Source organism: Aspergillus brunneoviolaceus (genome assembly GCF_003184695.1).
Source record: "Aspergillus brunneoviolaceus CBS 621.78 unplaced genomic scaffold BO95scaffold_1, whole genome shotgun sequence".
Lineage (NCBI taxonomy): Eukaryota > Fungi > Ascomycota > Eurotiomycetes > Eurotiales > Aspergillaceae > Aspergillus > Aspergillus brunneoviolaceus.
Genome location: NW_020290731.1, coordinates 365,613 through 380,298, shown reverse-complemented (window position 1 = coordinate 380,298; position 14,686 = coordinate 365,613). Strand labels below are relative to the sequence as shown.

Below are 14,686 nucleotides of genomic sequence, written 5' to 3'. Positions count from 1 at the left end.
TGTCGTGGGTCGGCAAGAGCACTAGAGTAAACGTCATAAAGTCCTGAGTATTGTGGATATGAGAACCCTTGTGAGTGGCTCTTGTTTGGTAAGTAAGGCAGTACTGCAAAAAGGCAGCCGAATTAGTGGCCGGGGTATCTCAGGGCTTCTTCAAGCTCGGTGGAGCCGGCCCCATCAAGCGGTGCCTTTGGATCGGCCAGATACCCTGCCTTGATCGATGAGCTCCCGATTGATGGGGGTGTGCAGCGGGTCAATTGCGACTCTGTGGCAAAATAACATACCATCCACGGGTTTTGTCCGCCGTTCAGCGACCCATAGCAGGATCCATATCTGCCTCGCATCAGGAACTGGACATTGGCGTTCCCAGGAACGTGTTGTTTCTATTCATATTCACCCACTTGACAGGCAAGCAGAAACCCACCATCACGGAGCATATAGTGGGATACGCTTTGTGTGTATGGAGTATAGTCAAAGTACGATACGCGCAAGAACAAGCAAGTCCGCGTAATGGAAGAGTGCCTTCCGATCAATGCCATATGGCAAGTGGACGACGGCAATGTCGGATTCCTCTTCGAAGACGTATTGCATCATTCCTTCCGTGTACAGGCCGTGTTTGGGATGAGTCTCTTCCACCATGGTGTGCGGAGTAGTGCGATGACCAACAATTCGGCTGGACAGGAGGTTTCCGTCAGAGACATCAACAGCCTAGGATAGGCGAGATTCCCACCCGTCTGCATGTCATCATGGGATAGTTGAATGTGATTGCAGCATCAGAATTCCGGTATGGAGGGGGTGCGGGGTGTGTGGGTGTGTGGGAGGGTGTGGATGATATGGATGAGATGAATTGGGGAGAAGAAAGAGTTTCAATCCAGTTGAGTTCGCTTCATCTGAAACAGACAGGAAAGCCAAAGTGACGGAGACACCGGAACTCATTCGGTGGAGTGGGAGGAGTGGGAGGAGTGGGACTCTCAGCAGGGGAAAAACAGGGGATGCAGCCACTCATCGGCCAGCCACATCAGTCATTCTTCTGCAAGTGGGCCATGACGAAAGCCACAGCCAACGGCATTGCTTCTGGTTGGATTGTTTTGATGGGGATGTGCATTGCATTCATCATCGCCATCATCCAAGACTATTTTTATTTCTCAACTGCTCATCTAATGACAATCGCTAAGAATGATCTCAATGCCCTTGTTCAATGCCCTTGTTCCATTCCATATTTCTCTGTTTTCTAGGTAAAGGCTATGTCGATCGACTTACCACGTCATTCGCAATTGTGTGTATGGCGGTGGTTGTCTGCGCCCTACAAGCTCACAGCACAGTCTGAGCGAGATGCATTGTAGAAAAAAGAGCAATTGAGGGTCATGTACAGTACACAGACCATACAGCCCTGTGCGTCTGGGCTCCATAAGGTTTAGCCTAATGTTGAATGGTGGATGTATAGCTTCAGTTCTTAATTCCGCCTTGAGCTTTTTATGCATAACGTCGCATACTATTGTTTTGCAGACCATTATATGAAGATGATAATACATATATTCGAGACCTGGCAGAGTCCTCACATGCTCCTCTAGTGAAGCTACTTAACTACCTACAAATTAACTCTGATTCCCAGTTGACTGACACAAGTAGTACTTAGATTGTCTCTACATCTACACATGGAGTTGGACATCCAAAGCAGTACAAATGGTTGTCTTAGATGGTCTTCTTTTCCTACTGAATATAGATTTCACTTAGTTTTTTTTTTTTTTTTTTTTTTTTTTTTTTTTTTTTTCTATTGAAGCCCAAAGTGATTTAGCATGGACGTATAGCACTTCGTACTGTACATACACTGAGAATCTCAGCTCTTCCCCGCGCACAGGGACCGTTACGTATGCTTCTGCCATCATGACCCCCTAGTTCAAGTTAGGTCCTTCCCATTTCATCCATCATCCCACTAGATGGTAATCTGGACAGCCGAAATGGTACAAATTCGCAGATTCCTGCCGGCAGGTCTCGGGTTTTCAAACTGGATTTTGACCAGCCATTCTAGCCTTTGGAGTCAAGAATACCGGACCCACACTATCCAGGACTCTCAAGTGCCAGAAGGGAAGGGAAACTTCCATCGGCTTATTTAAAAAAATACACAAAAAAAAAGAAGTATCACATCCGATCCACCCACATCTTTGAACCTGTCCGCTCGAGAATTGACAGCCGTCACTGATTCCCAAGCCAGTCTTCCCCTCTCCATGGACCGTGGATAGACCATGCGCTGCATAGTTCTCTCCCCTACTACAAGATTCTGTCAAGCGCATAAACATGGCGAGCTGGACGAGAAACATTGCATACGAGTAGCATGTTGGGGAAACGCAATTGTGCTGTACTCATACGAGCCAATTCCCTTCCCCTCCCTCAGCATGTCTTACATGCATGGTCCACTTGTCAATGGCTCGTCATAACAAGACAAGTATCCATACTCGTACTCAGTAACTCACGCTGATCGGTTGACTGTACCTGCCTGGAGAGACTATGGGTTGCCAATTGCTTCGTCGATTGGATGGAACAATGGGCGGGGAGTGCCATCAATCCATGGATAAACAACACTGACGTCGACGCCAGTTGCAGATCACTTCCACTAAGACATGTATTTCCCGCACTGTAGGAATCAGTATTGCAGGAAGGCGTACGCAAGCGATTCTCCACCTACATGCAGGGAATCATGAACTTGTCGTTCTCGCTTGACTTACAGATATCAAAGACTAATTGAGAGGTGAGGTTGCCCAACCTAGGTCAATTGCATGGAGCTTCCTACGGCAACAAAACTATGTTATGTGGCATTGGCTGGATTTCAGCGAAACAGGTGCCGTCATCTGCTTGTTCAGATTGTTGGATGAGGATGAATAAATCGAGCAAGAAGGTTCGAAGGCGTTGAGTCATGACCGCTGATGCACGAGATAGAGTAGCATTTTCTACGTAGATGCCGTCTCCAGGGTCGGGTTCTGGGATAATCGAAGGGATGTTGAGGGTGAAACGTAACCGTATAACCATCTCTTACTGTCTGTAAGTACTCCGTAGAGCCCAATACATCCAATAATGGAAATGCAGTCAGAGAGCCCTTGGTCCTTGATCTTGGACGTTCAGCGTTATGAGCATACCACGAGGTACTGTATGCTCAGTCATGAAGCTGAAGTCCAGTATCTACAGAGAAATTCCTCAATGCAGTATATCAATGTGAGAAAAAATGAATATATTTTCCCAATCACCATGCAATATACATAATGGGTATCTGACTTCCAATTGCAATGATTTTTTTATTGGCCTACCTCATGCGCGCGGCCTTGAACTTACTCACACGCCTAGGAGCCTCTTCTGTTTCGAGAGGGACAATTTCGGGCTCTTCGTCAACGAATCCGCCTTGTTCCTTGATCATGCGGTTGCGGATTTGGTAAAATTCAGTAGCAATCTCCTTCCGATGCAGTTGTTCATCGAGCTCGGCTGGTTCCGGTGCCACGGCGGACGTCTGCGAAACCTCACGTTCAACAAGGGTATCTGCCAGAGTTTTGCCTTCTGGGCCTCTGGGTGCGGGGTCTTCCTCGGGATCAGCTGAGATTGGCTGGGAGAAGGGTTTAGGCTCCGCTGGCCTGGCAGGGAAAAGAGGCAGAGAGGATGGCGCGGGAGAGGGGGTGCCAGTCTTGCGTAAAGACGAGCGAAGTTCGACGGGCCGGGAAGGGCCAGCTGAAGTCTCTGACGCAGTGGCTGGGTTGACTGCGCTGTCGTCCGTTCTCCGGGCGCTCTTGAACCGAGAGACTTTCTTCGGTGCGTCTTTAGTTACTGGCTCCTTTGCAACAGGCTCTGTACGTTCAACCACGGAATCTGCAAGAACAGGTACACTAGATTCACGAACTGGGACAACCTTCTTATCCTGGGTCGGAGGCTTCGGGGCCGGAGCAATGTCGAGGTCGTCAGCAAAGGCAACCTTCTTTTTCGGCTTCTTCTCGAGCACAGGTCCGGTGCCTGTCTCGGTGGTCTTCTCAACACGAACCACACTGGGCTGCTCCAACTCCGCTTTGACATCAGTTGGGAGAGAGTCGGTGTTCTTGCCAATGTTCCACAATCCTCGCGCGTTCAGCTTGGCTTCCAACTCTCGCATTTCGCGGTGGTAATCCTCATCAAGAACACGTGTCGTAGTTCTCCCATATTCGTCTTCCTCCTCTTCGTCATCGTCGTAAGGGTAATCATCATATTCTTCGTCCACAGAAACGTCGCTTGCATCCTCGTCAAGTTCCAATTCGGCCACGACCGCTCCAACTTCATTCAGGCTATACTGTAGCATATCGCGCCGTAACTGGGCATCCTCTGGCGATTCCTCAATGCTTGCTGCAAGACGTTGGTACTCTAGGAGACCAGCTGCATCCATTGAGGGAGGCTTAGGGTTGTTCTCGGGAGTAGTCGCTTCTGGCATTTCCTCCTCCTCAATAGCCTGGGGATTTACCTCCTCCACCTCGATTGCAGTCGGAACTTCTTCCGTAGCGGGTGCTTCCGTAGTCCTTGCAGCATGCTGCGACGAGTCTTGATGTGCCGTATTCACATTCGCCGTGTCCGGTATATCGCTGATACCGGCTTTTTGCAAGATATTCAAAAGCTCAGAAGCCTGGCTGCCCGGCGTGTTTGTTGTGCTCGAGACGATATTACCGTTTTCGTCAAGTTCTTCAAAAATCTCAGTCATCGGAAATTCGGCCGTACTATCACTCGGTAGTTGCTCCTGTGAGTCCAGCGCATACAATTCGTTCTCTGCGGCGCGTAGTCTTTTCTCCATTGTCGCAACATTTTGTTTGACATAGTCAATGCGTCTGTTAATCAAATTGACCACCTGTCCTTTGGTGCGCGTCACGCCTTCTTTCTGGCCCAGTATCACCTTCACTTCTTCCTCAGTGACCAGCGATCCGCCGAGGCTGTGGCCCACGCTAAGGAAGTCTTCGCGATCCGCATCTTCAGGTAGATCATTTATCTCCTCTTTGAGGCCGTCGTACTCTGCCTCCCAGGTGCGCCAGTGGTAGAGTGAGTCCTGGAGTTTCAGGATATTGCCTTCGAGTTCTAGGCGCTGGCGCTCGAGTTCGTGTAGCTGGCTGTCGGGTACACCCATGATTATGTTCATAAAATCGAGTCTCGAGAATCTACCGAACGAGTGACTTGGACTGAGGTTCAGGATAAGTTGTCTTTTACCTGAATAAGGAAAGTTTGTGTGAATCAAGGTCAAAGACCAAAGGTGGACGGAGAGAGGAGTTGGAGGCGGCGGCGGCAAAGAAAAAAGTTCCGCCGCGGAACAATGGGCGGAATGCCTGATTGGCCCGTGCGGGCAGTTGGATTAATCACCCGTCATTTAGGCTTCATTGCTGCGACACCTGCGGTCTGTTCAACACTTACTCTGCTCCGCCTTGGGTCTTAATCAGATCTGCGAGCTGTCAACTATGCCTTCTGCCCGGGAAGCTATGGCCAACCGCGGGGATGATGACGGTATGGTTGTTTGCCCTGCATCGGAACCCCCCTTCAACTTGTGCTAACCAGCTCTCTTTAGAGGTGTGCCCTGTCTGCAAATCCTCGCGGTACTTGAACCCGGATATGCAGTTCCTTATCAATCCGGAATGTTATCACAAAATGTGCGAATCGTGTGTGGATCGCATATTCTCGTCAGGCCCGGCAAACTGCCCCGTCGCGGGTTGCCACAAGACGCTGCGAAAGGCTCGGTTTCGGAAGCAAACGTTCGAGGATATCAACGTGGAACGAGAGGTGGACATCCGGCGCAGAGTGATGCAAATGTATGTCGTCAAGCCATCTTCCCGGTGACCTCGCAGGATACTGATACTGTCCGCAGTCTCAACCGCCGTGAAGAGGAGTTCGACTCCAAACGAGCCTGGGACGACTTCCTCGAACAACGTGAGGAGATCATCGCAAATCTCGTACACGGCACCGATGTGGCCAAGACCGAAAGTGACCTTCAGAAGTATGCTTCAGAGAACATGCGCTCGATCCGCGCCAACCAAGCCCTCGAAGCGCAGGAAGCCTCGTCTCTCAAGGAGCAGCAGACACATGAGCAGGAACTGGCCCGTCTTCGCCGAGAAGCCGCTAAGCAAGAATACGAGAACGAACGGCGGGAGCTACAGGCCTCTCGGGAGGATGTTCTCACTCGTCTCGCAGCCGGGCGACCTGGCGACGCTGCGGCTATTGCGCGCGAAGGCAAGAAGGTGTTGCTCAAGAAATCATCTGCTCGGCGAAGTGAGGAGGACCGGATCCGACAGAAACAGGCTGCTCTCCGGAATTCGGATGCTAGGAAAGCTGGTCAGGGAGGACTCACGGCTGATAAGGCCGACATTGCTGGCGATTCGGGCTTGATCAAGGGTCTCAAGAAGATCGTGACTCCGGAACCCGAAAAGCCTTACGACCCATTTGGTGGCATGGTTCCCAACAAGCGCGACTATTATACTTTGCGCGATTTCTATCCGTCAAGCTATCTTGACCCTATCCGACAGGACACTCGTATGCAGGCAGGCGGGTACGATCTGCAGGAGTACTACTCTCGTACATTGATGGAAGCTTTCGCCGGCTTGGGCTGCTTTATCGATGAGGAGGTGGCACAACGTGACGATGCAGGGTCTCTTGGGGTCTCCAGACCTGCCGCCACTCAAGGGGCTGCCCAGGCGGCAGTTTCAAGTACGGGTACTCCAGAAGCCAGCTGACTGGCGTTATACATAGACTGTTGAGCCCGCTGAAGAAAGTGTTCCCTGCTGTCATTTCTGCGCTTCTACTTCGCAGCGAAGGTAGCCTCACCTGGGTTGTTGTATATAATGCATAGCGATGGCGTTTTGAGGGATTTGGGTGTTCCATTGGGGTATAGAAATGACGGTCGTGATAATGGATATGATTGATCTAGGTATACAAAAAAGGCAAAGCTAACACAAACTCAGAAGACACTATTTAACAAGGTCAAGAACATCGACTTGTAGTACATGGAACGTAATGTACAAGGCTCGCCACGAGCACACCTATTTAGAACTTGCCGCCGGTAATCTCCTCTGCAAGCTTCTTGATTCTGCCCTGAATGGCGTCCCAGCGAGCAGCTTCGCTCCTGCTAGTCTCGTGGACAAGGCTGGAGACAGATTGGGGGTGGCCCAGGTTCCAGATGTTGTCACCCGCCTGGTGGTCGTTGCGCCAGGCCTCATTTTCGCCCTCGGGGAAGACCTTCTCAATTTCGGCTGCGAGCTGTTCCTCGGTAGTGATGAATTGCCGTGCGTTCACGTACAGATCGTGCAGGTTGCTTTGGCGCTCGGCAATCTTAAGTCTTTCTTTCTCCTCAAGTTGAAGCCGAGAAGAGCGCAGACGAGATTCTCGACCAGGATCCGGCAGCACCTGCATGCGTTGGGGCAACATGGCTTGGACTACCGACGTCTGAGTCAGCCTCACGTCCTTCCTCGCACGCTGTCCCATGATCATCTCCCGGTATCGCTGCTTTTGCTCGCTTTGCTGCTTCATGGCTTCGTCAGTAGCCTGCTTGCGGGCGTGCAGCTCCAAAAGACCCTCCTTGAGATTCTTCCTCCGCATATTAGCCATCTTCCTCTGGTGTTCGCGGTACTCATAGTCCGGGTGGTTTGGGTTGAGCGAAATCTTCTTGGGAAGAGGCGTAGCGGCGTGAATGTACGCCTCCGTCGGCTTGTCCGTGCGGCGGGCAGGAAAGATCTCACGGGGAACCGGAAGGGTACCCTTTACGCGGGGCTTAGAGCGTTGTTCGGGCTGAAGAACTCGAGGAACGTCGATGAAACTGGGAGACTCGGGTCCGACTCGCAACGAGACCGATGAAGCGAAGCCGCGGAACTGCACGGTGGCAGTTCTGCAATTGCGAAAGAGGGCCATGATAAAACAAGGTCGCTCAATTGTCTGGGGATGTTTGGACAATATCAAATTGGGGGGTATCGGGATGTATTTTGCAAAGGGACTCGATTAGAAGGAGGCCCACCGCAATCAACCGACAACCTGAACCGATACAGAGATCCTGAAAGGACTTATTGGCAAGCGCGGTTCTGCTGCGGAAGTTCGGACAGAACGAAACGATTTTCCTGATATTGGTCCGTGCACCGCTTAGCTTGCCGCGCGCCAATGGCAGAAAAAAAATAATTTTCCCGCGCTTGAAACTTTTTTCTTCTCTTTCTTTTTCTTTTCCTTCTTGCGCTCCGCCATTTTTTGTTTTACAACACTACTTTCTTGTGAACTTTTCTTTTCAAAACTTCTTGAGGTACTCTTGGGAGGTGTTTTTATCATGGGTACCGGAAAGAAGGAAGCCACTCGTAGAGAGCGGCAGGGGAAGACTGGGGATGGCATGGGAAATGTTCGCACCAAGGGTGAGAACTTCTACAGGTAAAATAATGGCGAAGATCCCTGCTACTGAATGCTGGACTAACATATCATGACAGAGATGCGAAGAAGGTGAAGCATCTGAACATGTTGAAGGATGGAAAGCCTCGACGTAACGCTGAGGGAAAGATCACTGTGGCTGCTTCATACCAATCTCGAGATGCTCCGGTCGCTAGAATCGAGCCCAACCGTAAATGGTTTGGCAACACGAGAGTGATATCTCAAGAGGCTCTGTCGTCTTTCCGCGAGGCGGTTGCCGAACGTGCTTCCGACCCCTATTCAGTCTTGCTCAAGACCAACAAGCTTCCCATGAGCCTAATCAGAGATGATAAGGGCGCCAATGGGTTGAAGCAGCACGAGGCCAAGATGGCCATTGAGAATTCTCCTTTCAGTGATACCTTTGGGCCCAAGGCGCAGAGGAAGCGCGTCAAGATGGGCGTTGCCTCTTTGGAGGACCTGGCCGGCGAAACCGTCAAGATGCACGACGCTTACGTCGAAAAGACAGACCATGCTACTCATGAAGATGGTACTTTGGTTGTCAACGGTGATGATGTTGCAAAGGATGACAACTCCGGTCTGGCAACCACCGCCGTTGAGTCAGTCTTCTCTAAGGGTCAGAGCAAACGTATCTGGAATGAGCTTTACAAGGTCATTGACTCATCCGATGTCGTACTTCATCTACTTGATGCTCGTGATCCCGATGGTACACGCTGCAGGAGTATTGAGAAGTACATCCGTGAAGAGGCTCCTCACAAGCACTTGATCTTCGTTCTGAACAAGTGTGACCTTGTTCCCACAGGTGTAGCGGTACGTCTACTTCTCTCTCGTGTTACTTTGTCCTTTCTACCCCTCGTTCTATCCTTTATGAAAATGGGTTTCGGCCCAATGCCATTGCTAAGTCAAGGCTTCTCCCTGCGACCTTGTGTCGTGTTTTTCTTCCTTGGGAGTATGTCTGTTACAGCTCTGGCAGATTGACGCTGATCCGCGCCGACCTTCATTCTGAAGCTAGGCTGACTGGTTTTCGTTTTGAATACCAGTCGTAAGGATCAAGCTGTGTTCTGTTTTTGAGTTGAGATCTGCTTCTACTCAATGAGTGGCCCATAGCAGTTCTCTTAGTAACATTTCACACATTTTCTTACCATGTCTTTCGTCCTTTTTTGCTTATTGCTGTTTACGCTATTGTCTTCATTGCAATACCGTTGGTGTTTACTTGCTAACGTGACACCAGGCCGCCTGGGTACGACACTTGTCGAAAGATTATCCTACTCTAGCTTTCCACGCCTCTATCACCAACTCTTTTGGTAAGGGTTCTTTGATTCAGCTTCTAAGGCAGTTCTCCTCCTTGCATTCCGATCGCAAGCAGATTTCTGTCGGTTTGATTGGGTATCCAAACACTGGAAAATCTTCCGTCATCAACACTTTGCGGAAGAAGAAAGTGTGTACTGTGGCCCCAATCCCTGGAGAGACCAAGGTCTGGCAGTACGTTACCTTGATGAAGCGGATCTACCTCATCGATTGTCCTGGTGTGGTACCAGCCAGCTCGAACGCCACTCCCGAAGATATCCTCCTTCGAGGTGTGGTTCGAGTGGAGAACGTAGAGAATCCCGAGCAGTACATCCCGGCCGTTCTCAAGCGAGTGCAGCCCAAACACTTGGAGCGTACATACGGCATCAAGAATGTCGAGGATCCTATCGAGTTCCTTAGTATCCTCGCTCGCAAGGGTGGTCGTTTGCTTCGTGGAGGAGAACCTGACCTCGATGGTGTCGCCAAGATGGTCATCAACGATTTCCTCCGAGGAAAGATTCCCTGGTTCACTCCCCCGCCTCACAATGCTGGTGGGGAGGATGAGGCGATCGAGGGCCGTGCTGGTCGGCTCGGAGAAATGAGTCGGAAGCGCAAGCTCGACGACACTACCTCCGAAAAGCCAGAGGACTCTAAGAAGGCGTCGAAAGAGAAGGCTCCTGAAACTGACAACGACGAATTTAAGGGTTTCGAGAGCGACGATGATGATGACTCGATCGCGAACCTTGAAATTAGCGATGAGGAAAGTGGCGAAGAAGACGATTAAGTGTTTTCATTGTCGAGATCCTTGTCAAAGACTGTCAATGAACCAAGTACTCCCGATGCCGTCTGTCATCTGGCATCAATCCCGAGAGGTACACCCCTGGTGGCGCATGTCGCTCCACAACTTCCAGGGCGTATCCCGAGGTCTTGTCACACCTTGACTTTGGGTGGAAGTTGAAAGCCACTTGCGTCGAAGCGTCCATGACGCGAACTCCTTTGAGAACCACAACACCGTCAGGCCTCTTGCGCCTAAGACTGGTTCCGTACGAAATCCGCTGGCATGCTACCTGGACTGTTCTTGGCCAGTGCACGTTATGCTTCAGCTCGGAGCATTGGTTGTCAGGCCGATCAATGCCTCAGCCAACTTGATGCCCATTATTTAAGATACCCACCGAGTGTTTTTACACGAAGACTTTCGAGAAATCCAAGCAATCAATAAATCAATCATCCTGAAACAAGGTGGTCTGATTCAAGAAAAGACTGGTTCTTCCCACAGTAATCCACCCGTAGACACTTTTCAATAGGGCAGATTCCTCACCGCCGACGGAGCTCACGTGGGGCTACCCCAGCCTCATTCGAGTGCCTCGTCTCCGTAGCAGCTGCCAGAAGATACCTTGCATTTCCTTAATATCATGACGCATTAATCTAGGCTATTTATTCGGCCTTTCATGTATTTGTGTGCCCTGTGGATATGCTACTCTCCCCGTGACAATGGAGGATGAGGGCATGTCCATTGTTCCTTATGGATCAGGCAATTTCGATGTTGTGCTGTAAGCCAGCTTTCTTCGTTCCCCCTTCTCTCCTAGTCGTTCAGAGAATAGAGATCCTAATGTGGGGGACTCTTGCTGCAGGCGACACAATGACTCGGTTGTGGTTTATGATCGCGACTCGCGGCAACTGGTTCTCCAAAACACCGCGGATCGGAGGGGCAGTGACCTCCATCTGACCGACTGTCCTTACTGCCATCGTCCTTTGCATGAAAATGGGTCACCCCAAGGTGATCATGAGAATAGCCCGGGCGCGCAGGCGGAATTCATCAATCCTGACTACTTTCGACTACTACATGCTAGCTTACCTGGCTCTACGGACTCGTCCAATCCCCCATCCCCTCGCCGCCGTCTCGTTCAGCCAGCTATCGCGGACGGTCCAACTAGTGATCCTAGCTATCCAGAGACCGGCGTCCATACCAGTCAGGGAATCTCGTCGGCGGCCTTTACACAGGATTACTTCAAGAAGTTCTTTGTCGAAGAGACGGTTCTGGGCAAAGGCGGCAAGGGGGTTGTTCTTCTGGTCAAACACGTACTGGACGGTGTCTCACTTGGTCATTATGCCTGTAAGCGAGTCCCTGTCGGAGATGACCATGAGTGGCTTGAGAAGGTATTAGGTGAGGTACAGCTTCTACAGCACCTTTCGCACCAGAATCTCGTCTCCTATCGACATGTGTGGCTGGAAAATGCAAAGATCACTACCTTTGGGCCCAGTGTGCCATGCGCGTTCATACTTCAGCAGTATTGCAACGCGGGGGACCTCCACAATTACATCTGCGGTGCAGTGCAGACTTCTACTACAAAACAGCAGCTCAAAGAGCGTCTGAGAAGAAGGTCAAGGGGTGGACTCGATCCTGAGAACGATCTTGGGGCGCTGCGAAAGCTCCAATTCGAGGAAATATATTCTTTCTTCAAAGATATTACTTCCGGAATCCGTTATCTCCATGCCAATGGCTACATCCACCGTGATCTCAAGCCTCATAACTGCTTGCTGCATAAGACCAGTGACGGGATCCGGGTCCTAGTCAGTGACTTTGGAGAGGTTCAGGCTCAAGATTCAATCCGAAGGTCGACTGGGGCGACAGGGACTGTTTCTTACTGCGCACCAGAAGTTTTACGACGAGAATACCCCGATGGTCCTTTCGGGAACTTCACCTTCAAGTCCGACATCTTCTCTTTGGGGATGATTCTGTACTTCCTCTGTTTTGCGCAACTTCCTTATAGCAATGCAGACTTGATCCACGAGGAGAAAGAAGACTTAGACCGACTTCGTGAAGAGATCAGTCAATGGTCGGGATTCGACTACGCTAGACGCATGAGACCCGAACTCCCCGAACAGCTCTACATATTCCTCCAGCGCTTGCTGTCCGTGGACCCTGATCGCCGACCTTCAGCAGAAGAAGTTCTTAATGGTCTCCAGGCCGGGGCTAATGTCAATGAAAACTTCCGCTTGAAGCGAGCCAGCCCGACCAGCCCAGATATGCGCCCCAGCTCCCGGATTCACCCGGTAGAAAGTCCGTCTGCTACATCCTATACTCGCCAGGCCCTGTCGCCGAATAGGACCGTCACGAGACCGCCGCCGTGTGTACGGCGGAGTTCTGCATACGATAGTACCAACACGGACGCTGCTAGAGCCGAATCTACATCCACCTCTCTTGGCCCGGAACGAAATCTCATTTTTCGCCCGCGTTTCTCGAGTACTCCCTCTTCCTCACTCACGCCTGCCCACCATCCTCCTGAGGAACATCGCCACGAAGTGGCCCCCCATGACAACTCTGACACAATCGAAGAGCCCCAGCAACAACACCTACTGCCACCGCCTCCCCCACGTCACTGGTTCTTACAAAGATATTTCCCGTTCCTCGAGCCTCTGACAACTTCCGTAACTAATTGGCAGCTTGGGATCACAATTTTTCAACTGGCCACGTTCCTTCTCAAGATACTCTCTATATTTCAACCCTGCAGCCCGTTGACTGTCAACCCCTGGGTCGTTTATCCCCTACTGTTAGTGGCGGCGGTCAACTTCCCAGCGACAAGCTTTGCCAGGCAGTTGGTCTCACTGATGTTGCATCTCGTGGTTGTAAGTCTATGTATGCAGATGGATGCGCTTTGTTGGAGAACGTACAGGCGGTAATCTCGTACCAACCCGAGGGCCTTTCTTCTGGGTTGATGCTCGTATCCGGAATGGAATGACACGGAGACCAGACTGCGAAAGTAAGAGGGGTGGCATCCGATGCCTCGGTGCATGGCTTCACATGGTATTTTGAAGATGCGCCTGTGGTTGACGAAATTATGTGCCCATGACCATTGAATGCATTGATAGACTGTTCAGGGTAGTCTCCGCAAATAATCTCCTTTTCTGCGAGCGAATCTCTCACCACTAGAGGCCGGGATCCATCGCAGTGGTATAGAACGTACGTCAGAAAGCATGACCTTCGTCGATAGGGACAATATACTAGGTGCTTTGTCCGGTCAGCTGAAGCTCTCCAGCTTTGATAGAGTTATGGCATGAAGCAGTAAGAAAAGGGGCTCAAGAAATTGAGCGGCTATTCAGAGGCAATGATAATACAAAAGAGTCAAGCTACAGTGCCGCCGCACTGGCTGGACTGAAGTACTGCGTACCTTTTCCAAGGGGTTCACAGTAGGAAAAGCTACTTCCGTTTCCGGAATCCTGGTAGTTTCCGAACAATTTCTAGTTAACCTCTAGTGGTTACAGCCATATACATCAATGAACTTGGAACCTACTGGATGACTTCAAGGTTATAAGACTGGAAGCCGATGTCCCATGCAGTGCAGCTACCCCGCTACGCGATGCTGTTCCCGTCTCATTGGTCATCTCGCATCATCCTCGCATGGCCCATCTGACCAGCTCTTGTATACGCACGGGTACATACACATTTATATAAAACAAAGCTGGTGGAAAGCTACTGAACCTGTCTATCCCGTTCGCCTTTTGTTTATTTCTCCCATGAGACCTGAGTTCCTATCCTCAACCACCTCTCCCCGCACTGACAATGTTCCCCCAGTCGGTTTTGGTCTTCTTTTTCCTCTTGTCCCTGCCTTTCTTGTTCAGTTGCCACGTCATCTGGGGACTTAACTGCTGGGTCCTTCGTCGGAACCACCTTGAGCGCACCAGGAGAGGCTTGTCGGTGCTTTGAGAGATCTCTTCACACGAAGAAGGCACAACCACGCCGCCGATATTTTGGATCTAATTGCATGCGACAACCTGATAGATGGACTGCCTCGTGTGCTGTCAGAACTTTACGAGCCGTTAGGCACTCGACTGTTGTGCTTCCTCTATACGAAGCTTGCCTTTGCGTACGACATGATATGCAACAGCCCTGAGACTTTGAGCATCGAGAGCTATTGTTGGGTCATCAGACAAGGATCGAGCGGTTAGGGCGCTTTCAAATAGAAGATTGCGGTGCTTGGGTGCTGGTTCTGAGAACCTTGAAGGAGAAAGGCATTTCCTCCGCGGA

General features: G+C 50.7%; 6 protein-coding genes across 6 annotated transcripts; 3 read left to right on the top strand and 3 right to left on the bottom strand.

Moving 5' to 3' along the window:
- Positions 1–106: 106 nt before the first annotated feature.
- On the bottom strand, positions 107–346 carry BO95DRAFT_437624 (uncharacterized protein). The gene has a single exon (XM_025585319.1). It carries the CDS (start codon positions 339–341, stop codon positions 123–125), a length of 219 nt encoding a protein of 72 aa, XP_025447970.1. The 5' UTR covers positions 342–346; the 3' UTR covers positions 107–122.
- A 2,913-nt stretch (positions 347–3,259) lies between these two features.
- Positions 3,260–5,232, bottom strand: BO95DRAFT_437622 (prefoldin-like protein). The gene has a single exon (XM_025585318.1). The coding sequence runs from the start codon at positions 5,114–5,116 to the stop codon at positions 3,293–3,295; it is 1,824 nt and encodes a 607-aa protein (XP_025447969.1). The 5' UTR covers positions 5,117–5,232; the 3' UTR covers positions 3,260–3,292.
- A 152-nt stretch (positions 5,233–5,384) lies between these two features.
- Positions 5,385–6,931, top strand: BO95DRAFT_437621 (TFIIH/NER complex subunit TFB3). Its single transcript, XM_025585317.1, has 3 exons — positions 5,385–5,487; positions 5,549–5,789; positions 5,846–6,931. Exons 1-3 carry the CDS (start codon positions 5,442–5,444, stop codon positions 6,705–6,707), a joined length of 1,149 nt encoding a protein of 382 aa, XP_025447968.1. The 5' UTR covers positions 5,385–5,441; the 3' UTR covers positions 6,708–6,931.
- On the bottom strand, positions 6,872–8,033 carry BO95DRAFT_437620 (uncharacterized protein). Its single transcript, XM_025585316.1, has one exon. The coding sequence runs from the start codon at positions 7,876–7,878 to the stop codon at positions 7,018–7,020; it is 861 nt and encodes a 286-aa protein (XP_025447967.1). The 5' UTR covers positions 7,879–8,033; the 3' UTR covers positions 6,872–7,017.
- Positions 8,034–8,281: 248 nt separating this feature from the next.
- BO95DRAFT_378059 (putative GTPase NOG2) lies at positions 8,282–10,907 on the top strand (the record flags this gene model as incomplete). The annotated part of the gene is made up of 3 exons (XM_025583289.1): positions 8,282–8,379; positions 8,436–9,183; positions 9,605–10,907. 3 exons carry the CDS (start codon positions 8,282–8,284, stop codon positions 10,442–10,444), a joined length of 1,686 nt encoding a protein of 561 aa, XP_025447966.1. The 3' UTR covers positions 10,445–10,907.
- Positions 10,908–11,151: 244 nt separating this feature from the next.
- BO95DRAFT_350214 (protein kinase IKS1) lies at positions 11,152–13,341 on the top strand (the record flags this gene model as incomplete). The annotated part of the gene is made up of 2 exons (XM_025582031.1): positions 11,152–11,210; positions 11,292–13,341. The coding sequence occupies 2 exons, from the start codon at positions 11,152–11,154 to the stop codon at positions 13,339–13,341; spliced, it is 2,109 nt and encodes a 702-aa protein (XP_025447965.1).
- Between the last annotated feature and the right edge of the window lie 1,345 nt (positions 13,342–14,686).